The sequence below is a fragment of the Lupinus angustifolius genome, chromosome LG20 (assembly GCF_001865875.1).
Source record: "Lupinus angustifolius cultivar Tanjil chromosome LG20, LupAngTanjil_v1.0, whole genome shotgun sequence".
NCBI classification, from domain to species: domain Eukaryota; kingdom Viridiplantae; phylum Streptophyta; class Magnoliopsida; order Fabales; family Fabaceae; genus Lupinus; species Lupinus angustifolius.
Window position 1 is genome coordinate 296,127 of NC_032028.1, and position 20,138 is coordinate 316,264.

At 31.2% G+C, this 20,138-nt stretch overlaps 4 protein-coding genes across 6 annotated transcripts; 2 read left to right on the forward strand and 2 right to left on the reverse strand.

Annotated features, from left to right (window-relative positions):
• On the forward strand, positions 2,202–3,885 carry LOC109336267 (probable membrane-associated kinase regulator 5). 2 transcript variants are annotated; one of them, XM_019572767.1, is made up of 3 exons: positions 2,205–3,006; positions 3,097–3,231; positions 3,518–3,884. In XM_019572767.1, the coding sequence occupies exons 1-3, from the start codon at positions 2,439–2,441 to the stop codon at positions 3,583–3,585; spliced, it is 771 nt and encodes a 256-aa protein (XP_019428312.1). In that variant the 5' UTR covers positions 2,205–2,438; the 3' UTR covers positions 3,586–3,884. The 2 variants fall into 2 exon arrangements, with proteins under 2 accessions (XP_019428311.1, XP_019428312.1); XM_019572766.1 differs by having other exon boundaries at positions 2,202–3,231; positions 3,518–3,885.
• On the reverse strand, positions 4,113–15,997 carry LOC109336266 (uncharacterized protein P11E10.01). Of its 2 annotated transcripts, none has more exons than XR_002106322.1 (2): positions 14,909–15,997; positions 4,113–4,123 (listed from the first exon to the last, which is right to left on the reverse strand). XR_002106322.1 is itself a non-coding variant. In XM_019572765.1 (2 exons), the coding sequence occupies exon 1, from the start codon at positions 15,964–15,966 to the stop codon at positions 14,989–14,991; it is 978 nt and encodes a 325-aa protein (XP_019428310.1). In that variant the 5' UTR covers positions 15,967–15,997; the 3' UTR covers positions 14,819–14,913; positions 14,983–14,988. The 2 variants fall into 2 exon arrangements, 1 of the variants encoding a protein (XP_019428310.1); XM_019572765.1 differs by lacking the exon at positions 4,113–4,123 and having other exon boundaries at positions 14,819–14,913; positions 14,983–15,997.
• On the forward strand, positions 9,541–11,761 carry LOC109336265 (ABC transporter G family member 4). The gene is made up of 2 exons (XM_019572764.1): positions 9,541–10,102; positions 10,238–11,761. The coding sequence occupies exons 1-2, from the start codon at positions 9,589–9,591 to the stop codon at positions 11,560–11,562; spliced, it is 1,839 nt and encodes a 612-aa protein (XP_019428309.1). The 5' UTR covers positions 9,541–9,588; the 3' UTR covers positions 11,563–11,761.
• LOC109335632 (heavy metal-associated isoprenylated plant protein 39-like) lies at positions 17,808–18,971 on the reverse strand. Its single transcript, XM_019571788.1, has 3 exons — positions 18,833–18,971; positions 18,539–18,614; positions 17,808–18,363 (listed from the first exon to the last, which is right to left on the reverse strand). Exons 1-3 carry the CDS (start codon positions 18,836–18,838, stop codon positions 18,038–18,040), a joined length of 408 nt encoding a protein of 135 aa, XP_019427333.1. The 5' UTR covers positions 18,839–18,971; the 3' UTR covers positions 17,808–18,037.

Consider the following 20,138-nt stretch of genomic DNA (forward strand, 5'->3'; position numbering starts at 1 on the left):
GATTATACTTAGCTTTCTTGTTTTAGTTTGGTGCAGAAAACCACACAAAACTTCACTAGAATGAAACATGGAGACCCCACGAGGGAGATAAATTTCTGTAGGGAATCATTTGCCCAATTAATTCATTTCTTAGCTATGGTCCTAATAGAGACAGAAAATGGAGATATACAATGTCGTTGTTTGCTTATGATAAATAAAAATTAACTAACACAGAGAAATCAAGGAATAAAACAAAACAAGATGTTATATATTATGATCATTTAATAATCATATATCAAACATACCTTAGCTTAAAATAATATATACAATCTTCGTGGACTGAGCAACAAATTGTGCCGAAGGAAAGGGAATCAATCTCATATCGTGGAAGGCATAAACCAGACATGATCCCTTTTAAAATGGGCTAGAGTTTATCAAAAAGGAGAAATACTAAAACAAATTAATGGTTTTAAGAAACTAATTAATCATCTTCATGATTTTAGCACATATCCTACTAGATATAATGGTTTGTTAGTATATAGTATATATCCAAAATCCAAATAGTGTTCCAATACAAATAACAAAATTGTTTGTCCTATGAACCAAAAACCATATGTTTAAATCTGAAGAGCAAACTTTTTACATGATAAAATTATGTATATCTAGCATCCACTAGAGGAGAATCTTAAGGAAATAAATTGAAACATTTTGAGATCGATATTCAGGACCACACAATATTCCAACCTACACTAGATCAGCATTTTTCCCAAAAACACACATCATGCAGCTTTTAATAGGTTAATCATCTATCTTAGGAGAAACAGTTCAGGCCCATGCATGCATTAAAATTTGTCTTATCCTTTTCTTGTTCTTTTATTATGCCAAAAACATTATTTGTTGATTGTATATCTCTTACACCTTTCACTTTCTAAGAATACACTTTTTATTTCCTATCTTAATTAATGATTGATCATTGATGTTGAGGACAATGTTTTCTAATAGTAATCTCAGATCAGCTAGATACGTTAATTTTCTTTTAATATGGGCCTGAACTTGTGTTTGATTTTATTGAATAGTAGTTATTCAACAACTAATAACCCCAACTAGCATTGGAACATTGCTTCATTGGCTGGGTTTTTCAACTTGGTTTAGAAATATGTTCAAAAACAGTTGAGCATAGTTTAAGGATAAGGGTATTCAGAGGTTGGTTTCGGGTTCTATAAGTAATGTCCCAAAAAACATGTTATGTTAATTAAAAAATTTAAATATTTATTATTATTTTTATTTTTATTTTATTATCATTGGTATGAGACAATTTATTCATTATCTAATTAAGAGAACTCAAATGTAAGACACTAGTACTCAAGGAAATGAGGAATGGTGTTATTATACCTTGAGAGGGACATGCAATTCATTAAAAATAAAGTATTCACTATTCCTTCTAATTTTAGAGAAAAAATATATATTCATTATCATTGTTTGGTAGAATCCAAAGGATGGGCGTTTATTTTATAATCTTCTTTTGGATATTGTATGATTTTCCCTCTCAATTTATATGGTTTTTTGCATGCATTTTATAACCCATAAAAAATGTATGACTAGGTAGAGTGCAAAAATAAGTAAACCAAATGAACAAGTCAAACCTTTTGTAGCAAAGATTTGGACCCTTGTGGTGATTGAAAGGCACAAGAACTTGGACCCCTTCAAAATAAGGCGTAGTTATATACTAAAAGCAACATAACATGCGTGCCCCATCTTTGTACCCAGTGGCTTTACCTTGTAAAAGGACACAATTTTCTGACTCAAACATGTTCTTTTTCTGCAAAGATAGATAGACATTACGTTTTTCTCTGCTTTGCCTTTCTCTCTTTTTTATGAACATTTCTTTCTTTCGTTTTCTTTCTTTTTCTCTTCTTTTCCTTTCCCTCTGGCCCCTTTTTGGAAGTTTCCTATCACCATCTGTGGCATTTGCATCTATAGTCTGAAACTACTGCATGACCCACACTACTATTCTCTGCCTTCAATCTATTGTCCAATTATAAACAGATAAATCTTCAATTTTTTAAAATGAGTCCTATTTTGTTTTACTTAGTAATTTGCACTTAGAAGTTACCAATCTTAGCTTTATAACAAAATTACGTTAGCATCAATTACATAATTACTACATTACTATTATTACAAGAACATAATTAAAATAACACAGCCCAAAAATAAAAACAAAAAAAGTTGAAAAAGTTGAAAAAGAAAGGAAAAGCTAAACCCCTCCCTCTCTCTCTGATTCCCAAAGAAAGACCATATTCAATGGTTTCATAAAACGAAGTGAAAAAGTGAAACACTCCTCTCTCTTTTAAGTTTGCTCATTCACCTTCAGTGAATCACTTCCTATATAACCCAAAACTAAACCACCCTTTTCTTCCACCTCATCTCTCTCTCTCTCTCTCTCTCTCTCTCTCTCTACCATGGATGCTCTTAACTTCCTCAAGTTCTGGAGAAATAGCACAATGACCACAACCACTACAACAACAGTTCCTGATATTGTTGTCGAAACAGACACCGAAGAAGAAGAAGAAGAAGAAGAAGAAGACTCCTTCTTCGACTTGGAGCTCACTCTTCATCACAAAACCACATTACCAACCAAAAGCCCTACACATAAAAGTGAAAAAACAACACCCTTTTCTTTAAACGAACCAATTTCCAAAAGAAAAGTTCTTCCTATTGAGCCAATATCTAAGCCTCATTCCCCCATTGCTCTTCTCAAATCACCTCCTAGCTTCAGACTCTTCACTTTTAAGAACCGAATCACACCACATAAAACACAACAACAACAACTTCAAACTATTAAACTGAAACCCAACATTCAATGTTCTCCAACACTTAGCAGAGTTAACAGCACAGGAAGTTTGAAAACCAAAGCAGAACCCAAAGCAGAGCGGATTTCAAAGGATGTGGTTCATAAATATCTCAAGCTGATTAAGCCTCTCTATGTTAAAGTTTCAAAGATGAAGTTCCCTGGTGAAGCTGCTTCAATGGCTTCGCCATTGTCATCACCACTGGGGAGCTCTGTTTCTTCAAAGAAGGGGAGTTTTCCGGCAGGGATTAGAGGAGCTTCTAAGCATCTGGGTAAGAGTAGGTCGGCGTCAACGGTGGTCGGAATAGATTCTCCGGCGAACAGGAGTGATGATACATTGCTGCAGCAAAATGATGGAATCCAAAGTGCCATTCTTCACTGCAAGAGATCCTTCAACTCTAGAGGTGAGCCTCTCCAAAATTAAAATCTTTTAGGTTTGCTTGAGAGTTAGATTTTGGAGTGGGAGAAATGAAAGAGAAAAGTTTCGTAGTCATAAAACACACTTATAAGATGAGATGACTCTCAAACTTTCTATTAGAGATTAATAAATAATCCTGGTAAAAGTAAATGATGGAAGGACTAAAGTGTAAATTTACTCTCAAGAAATAGTAATGTTAAAATGTGTGACACTTGTAATGAAATTTTGTTCTTATAGTTTCTAATACAATCTTTTTGTCTATTTTGTTTCAGATTCTATAGACTCCACTGTGCATTCTGTGAGATCATCTTTCCATGATGAAAATGAGGCAAACATCTAATGTATTGTACTTATGCTACTTGTATTTTGAAGCAGAAAAGGGGATTTGATTGAACTAAAGAGAGTTTGAATAGCAGAAAAAGGAAGTAATTTTCTGTTTTGTAAAGAAAATGAAAAATTGTAAGAAAAAAATAAAAAAATAGGGATGTGACTACTTTTATGGTATCTAGGTATGATAATTAGTTTTGTTTGCTACTAAGTTCCCGTTCTGGTCAGTGTAAATTGATGATGGACCATTATGGAGAAACAATCTAAGTTGTACTTTATATGTATGTGGGTTTTGCAATTTGCACCATGCAATTTATTTCATGTTACATTTCTTAGCTATTCTTTATTAGATTGCTATCAAATTAAAATGCATGAAAGGATTGACATAACTTGAACCTGGATACTATTTTTCATGTTCACTTTGTTTTTAGAGATGATGCCTATTAAAAGCAGTTTATGGGTTTTTTATTATTTCTATAGTTTTACTTTAGAAATAAAAAATATTAAGGGTAAAATAAAAAAATAGAATCATGGTGGTAGTTATTTCAAGTCTTGACTTTATATATAGTATAAAAATATAGATAAATTTAAAAGGAAATCACCTGTTGAATATGTTTATTATTGATTTATATGTTTCTCAAACAAGCTTAAACTATAAAACACAAAATGGAAAGTAAGCAAAGAGTAATGATGTGTTAAAGGCATTTCATATAAAATAGTGGCCTACACAACCAGAGTGCAAACTATGCATCAAGAATGATGGTATCAGTTATGAATAAAGATTCTCTTAACAAAAAAATTCATGTCCTCAAATTAATTAAATCCCATGAAATAATATAAACAAAATATTTTCTTTTTCTTATAATTTTTGTTTTTAATTTGATGACAACTTTTAATTAAATTGAAACATAATTATAACATCAAAGTAGGGCATGTGATTTTCATTGGGCAACTATATACTACGTACTCCAATACATTATTTTAGATAATAGAACATAGATCAATGTGAATGGAAACCAAAAGAAAAAATGGGAGGGTTGGATAGGCATAGATTTGGTAGGTTATAGAAATTACTGTCCCATTAATTATGAAATAATGAAAATAAAGGGTGGACAATATTGATGGGAAATACCTCTTTTATTCCCAAAAAAATGTATTACTTTATATAATATCATTAATTATAAAAATATATTTAAGTTAAAAATTTAATACTTTAAATATTTTCTTCACCAATCACTACTAATAACATATAGAATAATATAATTTTTTAAATAAAAGACGTCATTACTGATTGTCGGTGACTTCATAACTTCAATTAAATGACTTCATGTTCCCAAAAAGATATTTATTTCATATTTACTTGTCCATTAGAATTAGAGAAACAAGTCCAAAAATATGAGCTTAATTTTAATTAAATAATAAAGATACTAGAAATATGAAATTATATGAATTAAAGCACATGCTAACAAGAGTGGAAATGAATTATGTTAGACCTTGTCTAAATTACTGTATGTTTATGTCATGAACTGTTTGCTTGAACCAAACATATTACTCATCATTTGGTTGAAATCCTGGACTAACCTATTCTTACAAAGTCATCGAATGTTTCAGAATAAATGGTTATTTTTCATTATGGACTAAGTTGCAAAATGTGCCAGTAATAATGGGTTTAAAAATATGCATTTGTGTATGCAACAAATTAGAATGCGTACACAACTACTACAGAACATAAAGCTATGGCATGATTGGTTACACTGCAAAATCTGATACATTATGGAGATGGGATGATTTGAGATTTTGAGATTTTGAAATTTGAAATGTATAGTTAGTTGGTGGGAAAAAGACTTTTTTGTAGTTGCATGATAGAGCCCAATAAAAGGATTTGAGGACTATAATTGGGTTCTTGTCGTGTACAAGCATCTCCAATATTCTAAAGGCTTATAATTATAAGGAGGAGAACCATGCCAAAAATCAAGAAACGTGGCTCTCCATACCAATGCAAATTTCAAGGAGCGCCACAGTTGAAGATTTAGCTTACAAGTCACTTTCGTCTATTCAATGAGTGAGCATGAGTCGGGTAAGATTTATCATTTATCTGATTCTAATTATTGATAAAGTTATTTTGAATCAGAGTCCAACTATAAGTTCGAAGTTAATATGATATTAAATGTTGTTTGAACAAACCTTTGAACTTAAATTATAATATATGTATATTAAATACTATTTTTAATACGATAACTGTATAATTAAAATACTACCACATTGCAGTACAATCTAAGTTAAGTAGCAAGAAAATCTGAGTATGAATGACCCTTTTGTCACATTAATTAGTATTACATGCATTTGTATATGACATCCTTTAGTCAATTAATAAAGATTATATGAAGGATTAATTCCAAGAGTTAAAATAAATTATGAATTAAATTAGAAGATTTGAGACTTAATTTTTGTAATTTAATTAATTAAATTTTACGATGGTCGACCAATATCTAGGTTTATTAAATAAATCAATAGAAACCTTCAATTTCTGATGCGTGTATGTTTTATTTGACGGAATTGGGAAAATAATATATAGAATGGTTGGTCTCAAAAAGAAAAGTATGAATATGATGGGTCAACGTTTATAAATAAACAAGGAAAAACAAAAGCTTTATGTGTGGTGATCATTAGATCCTTCATGGTCTACTCCAAACTCGCGGAATAAGAAACAAATACTAAAGGTCAGTTTGAGAGTTTAATTTCAGAAGGAAGGACGAGAAATTGAAGATTTAAAAGTTATCTTATAAGTGTATTTCATGATTCTTAGGTTTTCAATTTCCTTAAAAAATATAACTCCCAAACTAATCCTAAAGTGAAGTTAACTGTACCAATTTAACAAACATAGTGTTAGTTAAGATTTAAGAATTGTGTAATATATAAGGTGTAGGTTCTCTTAAAATTTGAGGAGAGAATGTGCAATGCACCCAGAAACACTAAATAAACAGCGACCCAACACCATTTTGTCCTCCAAGAATGGTAGATTTTCTATGTTTCCTATATGATCTCTGTGTAGTAAGGTGTTGCATAGTGCCATTTACATCAAGGCATTATGGATGCATGGGATTAAATTCATGTGAATCCATTTTCCAATATCTACTTTCTTGTTTGGGATAATCGCATTCTAAGGAGACAATGTGTTTGGGAATTGAATTTAATGCTTTTAGTTCATTGAATCTTCTTGTTCATTATTAGTATTCGGTAATCTTCTAAAATAAGGAGAGAGAAAATTGTTCCAGAAGTCACAATTGCATGTGTCTAAGTAAGAAATCATGATGGATTTAATATATATGTTGACATAGTCCATGGTGCAAACAAGTATTTGATTAAAAGGAATATTCATTTTCTGAAGTTTAAGTGTCAAAAAACTAAGAGAATAATGATGTTTAAAATTACTTTTCTTTGAAGTGAACAATAAGAGTGTTTATAGTGGAACAATGATCATTTTTCTTAATTTTGTGTTTCAATAGAACCCTATCCCACCTAAGAAAAATGGGACATTGTTTAGAGTGTTATGATGGTGTTTGGGGTTGATGTTCCTTCAATAATTAGAATGGAAGTGGTTGGAAAATAAACAACAAGGTAGACCGTTAGATCAGTATTGAAAAATGGTGAATTCGATTTCAGTGGTTGTGATTGCATGATGAAATGTAATCGTTGCATCATGATTTGGATGGATACATGAATAGGAGTGACATTGAGACTTGTGAGGTTAAACTATAAAGAATAGTGTAGTAGAAAGGGGAACAATGTCTCTAAAAAATAAGTTCATTTTTCCCTTCAAATTATTTTATAAAAAAATGTGTATTGCATCCTCAAAATAATCTATATAACTTTAAATATTCAAAGAATATAATATTTATTTACTTTTTGATGTAAAGCTTTTTACACACAATCAATATATTTAAATAAATAACTATGGGATACTAATAATGGATAATGTGTGTACTTACATTTAGTATATGTTGATAAAGGATTTGGTTCATAAATATAGTCACTCTTTACTTATATATTTTTTTGAGAAAAAAATGTATACAATGATAATGTAAGAGTTTTTACATTATTATTATATCATTCATTGATTGTCTTTTAAATAAAAGTAATGGAAATGAATGATGTACTATCTATATATAAATATTTCCACTATCAATGCATATATATTACAATTATTTTCTTTCTTTATTTGGTATAATATATCAGCTTTTTCAATTCTTTTTGGTTGAAGTGTTAAAAAATTACATATTAATGAAGTGAGTAAAAATTAATTATACTAATTTGATAATTAACTAATTACACCTTTTATAGTCAAGAAAACCCAATCAATTTGGGCTTCATTGTTAGTCCTAGAAGAACAAAAAGGATTGATAGTTTCACAAAGCCTAAACATATTAAGGATCTAATCGTTTATGGACCTCATATTTAATTGTATATATTTGTCACCTTCATACCCAAAAGTTCAACTCCACCCCAACCACATTGACATGAGCTTCAAGGCCTTTCTATCTTATAACAATCAAATTCAACACTCACCAAAAATACCCTTAAATTTTATAGAATATTGTAGATACGACATCACAGCTTAGCAAAATTTAAAATTGTGCAGACCAATAAATTCTTAATTTCAGTGTTCGTATAGTGTTTATACTACAATTTTTGTTGAAAATATATTATCATCAATGTTCTATCTCAAAACCAATTGGTTATGAGATAAATAGTCCAACATATATTTAAATTATTCATGAGACAATAAGGTAGACGATGTGTAACTTACTTTTCACATGTCTCACCATATAAGTTTGCCGGACCAAGCGAAGAGTCATCTTTGATCCATAACAAAGGACATCTTTTAGCCTATGACAACCGAAAAGAAGTTGAGCTCTGGTTGTAATACCATACTAAGGTTCAATCTCAAAACCAATTGACTATAGGAGGAGTAGCTCAACAAATATTTAAATCATTCCCGAAACAATGATATAAACTATCCAAATAAAAAACGTTTGGTCAGTCTGTCCTACTCACAATATAGGTTTTGGACATTGAGTCACGGACGAGGCTGTGATCGTCGTGAAGTGCAATAAATAATTTATTCCTTCACCAAAATAAAAAGAACAAAATTGTTCAGGTGTGTTTCACAAACTAACACATACATGAGATGTTAGAGCACATAAACAGACAAAAAAATGGGCATGAATTGTGAATATAATGTGATTGCTGAATCATAATACTATGCTCGTGAATAAATTCTAATTAAAAACCTACTTTATTAACTTTCAATCTGTTCCCAACTCCAGTAATTGTTGATCGATAGATATTAAGAAATCATCATTTAAATGACATCAAGTCTTTTTTTCAATATTTTTTCATGCCTTGACCTGAATTCTCTTAATTATTGTATGACACTTTAACAATGATTATTGAAAAAATGCATGACCAATTATGTTTTTTATTTATTTTTATACAGATCGGATCAATTAGTATTCAATAATATTATTGACATATTATTTTTATTGCATCACTCTTATATCACTTATTAAATAGTAAATCAAAAATATATATTTTAAGACATTTACAATAATGTTATTTACATATTATATTTCTTACATAAACAACACTAGGATCTATATAAGTATAGCAATAACTAAAGACCTAAATTTCGAGGGAAGTGTTGAACTTTTTACTAAAATTGAATACAAGGGTATTTAAGTTTAAACACATAGTTTCTAAGTGTAATTTTCCCTTAAGTAAACCACTCTAATACTTCTTTAGTTTCCTTCCTCTTAATTCTATTATTAAAATATTTGTGACATAATCCAAGCACCAAAAGGCAAATTGCTTTATTTAATTCTTTTTTGCTTCCTCTCTCTTATTATTATTATTATTATCGCCCACAAACATTATACTCTTGAATACATGGAAACGATCATTGTTACAACATCCAACACAATTTTCAGTCGAAATCCTCTCTTCCGCCACCTTCTCCATGGCAGAGCCGCCACCACAACAACCGCATAAAACATACAAACTAACAGCTACTTCAATCTCCTACACAAAATCAACTTCCACTAACACTTCCCTTATTAATAATATTGCACCACTCTTTCTCTTCAAACATTGCACAACAACTCCACCTTCCTACATTCTCAAAGATGTTTCCCTCACTGCTTACCCTTCTCAAATCCTTGCCATTGTTGGTCCTAGTGGTGCTGGAAAATCTACCCTTCTAGATATTCTATCTGCTAGGACATTACCCTCAACTGGGACTCTTTCCCTTAACTCTTCCCCTTTGAACCCCTCCACCTTCAGAAAACTCTCAGCATATGTCCCTCAACACGATGCATGCCTCCCTTTGCTCACTGTTTCTGAGACTTTTACTTTTTCTGCATGCCTTCTCAAGCCTTATAAGACATGTGATATTTCTATCATTGTTTCCTCTCTTCTCAGTGAACTTAGACTAACCCATTTGGCTAACACAAGACTCGGTCATGGCTTATCAGGTACCCACTTTTGTATATTATTCAACAAAAATAGTGATATTGTTTCTTCTTCATTGATCCAGAATTTTGATTGTTTAGAAAATATATACTCTCTAGTAATGAAAATATTCCTTCTATAAACTCTATTATTATCAGGTGGAGAACGAAGAAGGGTCTCTATAGGACTTAGTCTCCTTCATGATCCAGCAGTGTTGCTCCTTGATGAACCAACTTCTGGACTTGACAGCACCTCTGCGTTCAAAGTCATGCAGATTCTGAAGTCAACTTGTGTTTCTCGTCACAGGACAATTATTCTTTCCATTCACCAACCAAGCTTCAAGATCCTCTCTTGCATTGACAGGATCTTGCTGTTATCAAAAGGGACAGTGGTTCATCATGGAAGCCTTGCTTCACTTCAATCATTCTTGCACTCAAATGGCTTCATTGTACCTCATCAACTCAATGCCTTGGAATATGCCATGGAAATATTAAACCAACTAAATGAGCTTAAACCAATTACTCCACCAAGCATTCCTGATTCTCCAGAAAGTTCTACAACTTCTCTATCTGATCATAATAGTGGAACTAAGACTATTATTACTACTAATACTATGAGAGAGATCCGGTACAAGAGTTCTAGGATCCATGAAATATGCACTCTTTATAGCAGGTTTTGGAAGATCATTTTCAGAACTAGGCAACTCCTTTTGACTAACACATTAGAGGCACTTCTAGTGGGTCTTGTTTTAGGAACAATTTACATCAACATAGGTTATGATAAGGAAGGCATTGAGAAAAGGTTTGGTCTCTTTGCATTCACTCTCACATTCCTCCTATCTTCCACAACTGAAACACTTCCAATCTTCATTAATGAAAGGCCAATCTTGTTAAGAGAAACTTCAAGTGGGGTTTATAGGTTATCATCTCATCTCATTGCAAACACACTTGTTTTCTTGCCATATTTATTAGTAGTTGCTGTTATATACTCTATACCAGTCTACTTCTTAGTTGGTCTATGTGCTTCTTGGTTATCTTTTTCTTATTTTGTTTTGGTCATATGGGTCATAGTTCTTATGGCAAACTCTTTTGTCCTATTTTTGAGTTCTCTTGCTCCAAACTACATTGCTGGAACTTCACTCTTGACTATGCTTCTTGCAGCATTTTTTCTCTTCTCTGGCTATTTTATCTCAAAGGATAGCTTACCAAAATACTGGCTCTTCATGCATTTCTTGTCTATGTATAAATATGCTCTTGATGCTCTTCTTATCAATGAGTATTCTTGCTTAGTTACAAGGTGTTTCATGTGGTACCAAGAAAATAACCAGCTTTGCATGGTTACGGGTGCTGAGGTGTTACAAAATAGAGGGCTAAGCGTGGGAGATAGATGGAGCAACGTGTATTTCTTGATTGGCTTCTTTGTGTTATATCGTGTGCTTTGCTTCTTGGTTTTGCTTAGAAGGGTTTCAAGATCCAAAAGATGAAAGAAGAATGAGAAATGATCAAAGGTTGATGAATAAATGCTAAGCACATTTTAATTATTAATTTCTTCTTCATTTGTGATCCTATTGTATGAACTGGTCTTGATTCTTCTGATTGCTATAAAGCATATAATCACAAAATCCTGCCACCAAAAACTGTTCATTTTATAGATATGATAATGAAGTTGACTCTTTATGTCCCTTTTTTCTGAATTGCTCTTCTCACTTCTTCTTTGGATGTATGTTGTTCCTCTTCTTCTACCTCCATAATTTGGATAAAGATTTCATTTTCTTGAGTTATATACAAGTGGACAAGATGTACTTAAGAATGTGACATTTCATATTTTAGGAACTATGATATTGAGAGAAATCATGCCTTCAAAATGCTGTTATAAATTGAGTGTTCTAGTGTAAAATTTGTGTCTTAAAAAAGATGTTAGAAACATGTTACCTTATGTCTTGCCCATAACAAAGTTTTCTTGTGAGGCATTATGTTATCTGTAGTAATTTTGATTCTCATCACAAATTCACAATTACTTGTACTACATTTACAACATTAAACACAATCACAATTTTATGACCAACAAGGACATTATTTTGGTCACATGCAAAATGGGTAGGGGAGGATTAATAATTCGTGATATAGATAGCTGAATTATAAGGTGGGCTTCAATTGAATTATGTATCAAGAAAAGCACATAGATATGTCTAGGCTTATTTAATTGTTCAATTTGTTTAACTTTGTTGTTGGGTCACGGGTTTTTCTTACAAAGTGAGGGAAGAATCCAAAGCTGTCTCCATCATCATGAGAGGGATTTTGTCCCTAGGCTAAGTTGTTCTGCCTATGCACTTTAGTTTTAATGTTCACGGGTTCTTCTTTCTCTGCTGTCCCGTGAACTTACTCATTCGGTACAATATGTCACTTTCATTCTCAGTTACATTTCACAACGTGAGAGAATAGTACTAAACCCTTATGATCGGGATCAACTGTCACAAAAAGTTACTCATTTTATATCTCAAACCAATCATAAATAAGTAAATAAAATTAAAAACAAAAAGTATTAAAATGTTTATATTAGTAAAGATGCTGGCTCAAGACGCCATCCAGAACCACTGCCATATTCCACTTCCAACTTGATAGCCTCTATATTTGCATTAATATGAGCTACTCTAAAGTACATCTAAAAAAATGTTTATATTACGGACTTGGAGTATAATTAATTCAAATACACAAAAGATATGTTTCTTTCAATCCTTTGTGTTTTCATTCCAATCGGGTAACATCCCTATCACGCCAAACCTCTCACTATATCTTCATTGTCATTACTTTTTTTCAAGTTATAATGTTATTCATTCTAATCCCTCATAGATTATTATAATCACATCTAATCTTATCCTCTACTCAAACTTATTTTGTTCTATAACTACATAATGACAAATTTTTATGAAAAAAAGTATTCACTTACCACATGTATAAGTTTTATATGTTGTCATTATATCATCTCTCATTTATATTTGATTATTATTGACTATGTAAATAAAATAATTTGAATGAAGAATGGATAATATAGTGAGCATGTAAAATCTTTATATTAACCGTGTATAAATATTATAATGATGGGAAGTTCATTGAACATGACTTAGCTCACCGTCACCTTTCATCCATGATAAACACCATAAGGACTTTTGATATAATTAATAATAAAAGGCTTAAACATGTCTCTGTTTTTTTAATTTTCATTTTAGTTCATATAATTTACTTCTTTTGGATGTTGCACCATATATATTAAAAACTGATTTAATTTTTAATGATGATGTATTTAAAAAACTCCACACAGTGACATTCTCAATATACTTGTATAAAAATAGTGTGTCAAGTGTATCCCATCATTTAGTTAACTAGAAAATTGGAAGGAATGATGTATCATAATACTGGACAGCCTCCATTTTTTTACAAGGGTAAGAAAATCAAAATTAAAATTAGTTTGATAGTTGATAAGTATTTTATTAAATAAGAAATTATTGTATGGTTTTGCATAATTAAAAGGCTATACATGAAGAAAGTGAGTTGTATATGCAGTAGTATTTCTGTATGGTGATTAATCAATAATTATTGTTTAATATGTGTGAAATGAATATCAGAAGACATTTTAAAAAACTATAGGTATGAAGATATAATGGAAAGAAAAACAGAACTCTAGCTTGAATGAATAGGGAAATTAAAACAGAGAAAGTAGAGCTACATTACATTCCCTTGTTACTCAGGCCCATCAACAAGTAGAATTGATTTCAAATCACCAACACAGAATCCAGGACATATTATTCATAATGTTGTTTTACTATGAACAAAATTATGCATATACAATATAGTATGAAATTAAAAATGAAGATTGGTCCTACATAGGTCTAGCTTTTTCAATGAGAATTTTCTATATATGCAACACTTGATCTCAAGTTCTAGCTCAATCAGAAGCAAACATGTCATACCTCAACCAATCACTCCTTCATTATACCCAATCAATCTAAATGTAAAATTTTCATAATAAAAAAAGATATAAATAAAAGTTCTCTCAAAATTATCTAAAATTTTGCAAAAGAATATAATTTAAATTCTTGATAATTATCATTATCATCATCATCATTAAATCAATCAGGATATATCAACTTGTATTGATATTGGTATAAGAGGTCTAAACTTAAGTATGTGGTAATAAGCCTAATGATGAAATCAACCCCATATATAGGATTTTGATAAAATGATCCAAAGCAAAAGTGAATCTGCAGCACACTGAAGACTAAGGGTTTTTGGGTGGACTAATTACAAAACCTCTTTAGAGTTTCACATCTATAGTGGGTTGTGACATGTTTAATGATTAGACATTAGCTAATGGATATTAGGAAATATGTTAATCCCAAAATACAAACCAATAGTGAGCTATTCTTTATTAAACCCTCATAGAAAAGATTGTTCACATGGTAGATTCATTTTGCCTTTCATGATGATTTCACTACTGTCATATGCCAATTCTGTCTATCTTATGAAAATGTTTACCAAATGGAATGATGTAAGGCATAACATGACAGCTACAATGCCTTATTTGTCAATAACATGTGCCCACTTTCCCCTCAATTAAGACAAAATATTCATGTTATAACAAGTTCAAATAGACATAAAGTGTTCAGTGGTATTGCACTGAGATTTATATTATAATCATATCACTATATCAGTAATTTCATTTGATAAAGCTAGCTCTTAATGGAAACAACAATACTAACATTATCAAATAGACATGATCATTTGAACTTAGTAAAATTTAAAAACTACCATCAGTCAAGGATATTGTCAAACTATTATTGAAAGCTGTAGGAGTGCATAACTCCATAATCTTATTGAAATATTTAGCATAAACTACACTGAGATAGTAGTACTCAGCTCCTTGTGTAAGTCTCATACACCAATTGTGCTGCAAGCATATCTACAACAGCAGAACCAACTGACTTGAACACAGTTATTTCCTCTACACTGCTTCTCCCAACCTTGTCTCCTTTAACAAGTTCAATCAAATTCCCTACAATTTCAGCTTTCTTGATCACTCCTCTTTCAAAAGCACCAACTAGCTCCCCTGCTTCTTCTAGGGCAGCCTCATTATCCACAAAGACCCTTCCCCTTCTTATGGCTTCATCATCACATTCCTTCATTGAATGCTTGAAGGAACCCACCAAATCCAAATGAGCACCAGCCTTCAACTTCTCACCTTTAACAAGAGGTGTCTCAGAATTAGTGGCACAACTTACAATGTCCCCAAGTCCAACAACCTCATCCAAATTCTCACCACTACCCTCAAAATCCAACCCTTCAAACCCATGACTTTCTCTGAGTTTCTGTGCCAAAGTTCTTGCCTTTTCCACTGTCCTGTTCCAAATTATAACTTTTCTCAAACTGGGTCTGGCTGAAAGATGAGCTCTAATCAAATGAGGAGCCATGGCACCAGCACCAACCATAACAAGAACTTGGCTATCATCTCTAGCCAAGTAAGTAGAAGCCAATCCAGAAACACATGAGGTTCTATAAAGGGTGAGTTGAGTGGAATCCATGGTAGCAATAGTTTGTCCAGTGGTGGAACTAAAAAGGACATAGCTTCCTTGAACACCAGGGAGATTGAGAGAAGAGTTAAGAGGGAAATGAGTAACAAGCTTGACACCAATGTAAGGGAAAGAAGGGGAAGAAGACCAAGAAGGCATAAGGAGAAGAGAGGAAGAAGGAGAGAGAGAATAGTGTTGACGAATAGGGGAATAGAGCAAAGTAGAGAGTTTGGGGAGATTGGATTGGAAGTGATGAATGAGAGTTTGATGGGTGAGGATTGAGCATAAGCTCTCAGTGGATATGAAGACAGGAGAAGAAGCCATTGATCAATGACAAAATATCCGAGGTTAATAGGTTATAGGAAAGTGTATAGTGGTTGTTGAGTCAAAATTTCCTATAAGAAAATGCCACCACTTATGTTAATAGGTTATAGGAAAATGCCACCACTTATGTTATGTCTGCTCAATATTTCTAGGTCAACTTAAAAACAAATTAACCTCATCTCCTAACACGTGCTAAAAAATGTCTCTGTTTCTAACCCAATCATAATGTTACTTTTTATTTTTATGACTTTTTTAATTAATTCTTACTTTTTATTGGATAAACACAACTAGTCATAAAAATAGGGTAAGTGATATTCATTCCCTCATATTTACTTATTATTTAATATATGTCTTATTTTTTTCTTTTTATAACAATATAAAAAATAAAACACATATTAAACAATAAAATAATTTAATGAGCTAAGTTATCTTCTATTATAATAATAAGATAATTTATTCTCTAAATTGGTAAGTTATATAATAATTTTAATGATTTAATAAATATATCAGAAAATAGTTTATATGTAGATAATTAAGAATTTATTGGATAAATATTTTTATTCATTAATAAGAAATTCAATCATTGGTCTAGTGGTTATCGTTTTACATAATAAAAGGTAGAGGTACATAATTCAATATCCACTAAACTAATGAGTAAATTTGTTAGTCAAAATTGTATTTATCAAATACAACTGTAAAAAATAAATAAAATGTTGTTGTTTTGGCTATTTTTAAAGAAATATTTTTTTGATTGACTCGAATAATCTAAGTCACTAGTTTTAGGCTTAAACCAATGAAGTTGTATTTCAAATTTTAATACAAAACCTATTAGTTGAGTAGCTGGAATTGACCAACTGTCAGGTACACATGAGAAGTGGTTTTTGTAACAAGGGTCTAATTACTTAAATTAATGTGAGACTGTAGTTTATGAAGCAAGTCAACCATTCAGTGTCTTCGATGATGATCTCACTATACTATCTACCTAAACATCTTGATTATTAGGAATCTTTTCGATTCATGCATTAAAATAAAGCATTAACCCACACAGATCCCAACTAATCTAACCCTTAATAATACCTATCAATTAAAATAGTTCTATTATGTAAAAAAAAAATAGTTACATATGTTTCAATATCATATCATATTGTTTTCACATTGACAAAACTATTATATTAATGCCGAGTTTTGATGCATCCATGTGCTTCTTCGTTTGTTCTGTATTATTGAACTGTCTATATCTTACAACTTGCACCTAATTTAACCTTGGATCTTTTGAGGAAGCTGTGATGTATGAGATTTTGATTATACCAAAAAACTGGTTAAGCTACTATGATAACGTTAAATTAATTTTAAATTTTAGTTTGAGATTTTAAATATTATCATAGACAGTTTGGATTCAACATGGAAACCAGTGTCATAAAACTTGCTAAAAGGCAATGGCATTAGAATATTTGTAGGACCAAGACCATTTGGTTCATTCCCTCAAGGGGTTTGAAGCTCCTATGCCATCCCATCATTTTCTTATTAAGTGCTTAAAATTTAAGTTAGCATGCATAAAACTAATGATGAATATTTTAGATATGTATTTAGTGTGCACTTTGCAACAATCATCAATGATTTATATGTTACTTATTTGATCAAAAATAATTTAGTAACCCTATTTGGTCAAGGAAATTTATAACACGAAAAATTGGAACATAGAAAGCATAGTTTGAGAAGTTATGTAGAGTGATTCTTGATGAGTCAAATGCTCATATATATGCCTTTTACATCATATATTTTTATCATCTAATTTTATCAAATAATTCTAAGTTTAGAAAAGAAAAATAGCTTATCAATCATACATTTTTATCTCCCAACTTCATAACATTCGACTGGCATTTCAGCATTCACACAACTTTATATCATTCTATCAAGTACATCACAACACTTTATATAGGTAGATCTCATTAACAGCAACAACATCAATTAACAAGGAATAGGGGAAAAGAAAATGGAGAATCCAAATGCACATACATAAACTTTTGAACAACCATACATATCATTTATTTTGCTATGATGTTCTAAAAACTTAGCAGATGGAACATGCATTAGGATTCTCTTCCACACTTGTGTAATAGTAAGGTGGTTGTCTCATCTGATTATAATGATAGGTTTCATAGGCCTTGACAATATGAGCCAAATTCTCTTGTTGATCATTTTTCTTGACTTCTGGATTCTTTTTCTCATCTTTCTTAGGCTCCTTATTCTTCTTCTTCTCCTCCTCTTGGGCTGGTCCAACAGAGAGTATCTCAGTAAGACACAGCTTCCTCAGCTTGCCCACAATAACCACAGGGTCAATGTCTCCTGTTAAGGTCAATTTCTGGTTCTTCAAGTCCACACTCACTGACTCAACTCCTGCAAAAAATAAATCACCCTAAATAGTACAACATTGGATAAGGATGGTTTAAAGTTCTATATGTGGTTGCTGTTACACAAATGTATAGTGTTTTTTTCTCTCTTTGATTTTGCCCTTGATATTATGATAAGCATCAGAAGGCAATGAAATTACAAGAGATTGAAAGTTCCATACCTGAAAGACTAGAAACTTTCTTCATGGCCTTTTTCTTAATTTTGTCATCATATATTTCCACTTTTAGCACTACTTTCTGTCATAGACCAACAAATCAAAGAGATTCTAATCAATTCTAACCTCTAAGCATGAAAATCACAAAAATAATATACACTAAGATATTAAGAAGGAAATGCCCAGATTGAAAGGATTTGAAAATACAAAGTGTGAAGTTTTCACTAATGGGTTGGGTTGAATTCATTTAGTGGTGAATAAAAAAGACAAAACTTAGAGAAGGTTCAAATTGTCACTCACATTCATTGATGTGACGTTGGAGAAGGTTGCAAAGACACTGCAGCTACAAAGATCTGAACTTGAAGTAATGTATGTGTAATGAAGATCAGCTCAAAGGTATTTAATGAAAAATACAGAGATTAGAAACAAAGAAGTCAACTCAAGTCAAGGAAATTTACTGGTTTATTATATTGTTTGTTTACATGAGTTTAAAAAAATTCACTCTTTACACAAATCACCATATATACACATTACACTACATATACCTGTAAGAGATGTGTGTATAATATAATGCATTAAACATGGGGATATGGGATAGATATAACTAAGTTAAATTTGGGGTATATTAATGTAATCTACTCTTTTTTTATTTAAAATTACAACTGTCTACAAAAGTATTCTTCTAATGGGAGTGAATAAAGTCTGCAAAAATGGACCACAATTACAAAATTTGAACTTTAACATTATAGGTAAAGTTTACTTCAATTATTTAATCAACTTATGTTACTTGCTATTATAATTGGATGCTCGTGTTAGAGTTTGATCTAAGATAAATTTGGCTTAAGTACGTAAGCGCAATATAATATGTTCTTAAATTATTTTGTCACATATATATTCGAAAAGAGAAACTAAGGAACTAATATTCTCAATACTTCAAAAAATATTTTAAATTTCATCGTATAATATTTTAAATCTGATCTAACAATATATTTAGTAATGTTACGTGTTATATTTTTAGCGAACTTAGAAATTAGAACAGTACTGTTCAGAGTATATCAGAATTTGTCCTTGTCAACCCAAATTTAACATGATTTATAATCCTTCATATTCTCTATAAGCTTTATTATGCTAAAGAAGTTCTTGGTAGCACAAGCCTTTTCTAGACCCCAAAAGCCTTTTAGCTTCAGTTACAAAACAAAAAAAAAACTTGACTGTTCCAACACCATTGTGGTGAGAACATTAGTAATCACGAAAAGCTTTATATTATGATGATCACTTCGTTTATATTACCAACAACTAAACTTGCCTATTCATGAACACTGTATTCTTCTTATTCTTTTTAAATAATGATAACATCAACATTTAAATTTATAATTTCGCGTAAATTATTTTATACATTACCACTAACTTAACTTTTGTGGCTTAAAGTAACATATATTGTAACTACACACTCTTATGAATAGGTAGAAAATTATTAAACTTTTTAGCAATTTTATAACATTTCTAGCTGTACCTCAATTAATGAGCATTGCAAGAGTTGAGTATCAAAATTAGATGACTAATATTTATATAAAGAGAGTAAAAGACACATTTAACACACAAAAAC

Bases quoted from the DNA above. Each gene is read 5' to 3' on its own strand.
- LOC109336267 (XM_019572766.1), top strand. From the start codon at position 2,439: ATGGATGCTCTTAACTTCCTCAAGTTCTGGAGAAATAGCACAATGACC. The intron at 3,232-3,517 runs GTGAGCCTCTCC...ATTTTGTTTCAG, and splicing joins GAGATCCTTCAACTCTAGAG to ATTCTATAGACTCCACTGTG.
- LOC109336265 (XM_019572764.1), top strand. From the start codon at position 9,589: ATGGCAGAGCCGCCACCACAACAACCGCATAAAACATACAAACTAACA. The intron at 10,103-10,237 runs GTACCCACTTTT...TATTATTATCAG, and splicing joins ACTCGGTCATGGCTTATCAG to GTGGAGAACGAAGAAGGGTC.
- LOC109336266 (XM_019572765.1), bottom strand. From the start codon at position 15,966: ATGGCTTCTTCTCCTGTCTTCATATCCACTGAGAGCTTATGCTCAATC.
- LOC109335632 (XM_019571788.1), bottom strand. The intron at 18,364-18,538 runs GTATGGAACTTT...TATTTTTTGCAG, and splicing joins GAAAGTTTCTAGTCTTTCAG to GAGTTGAGTCAGTGAGTGTG.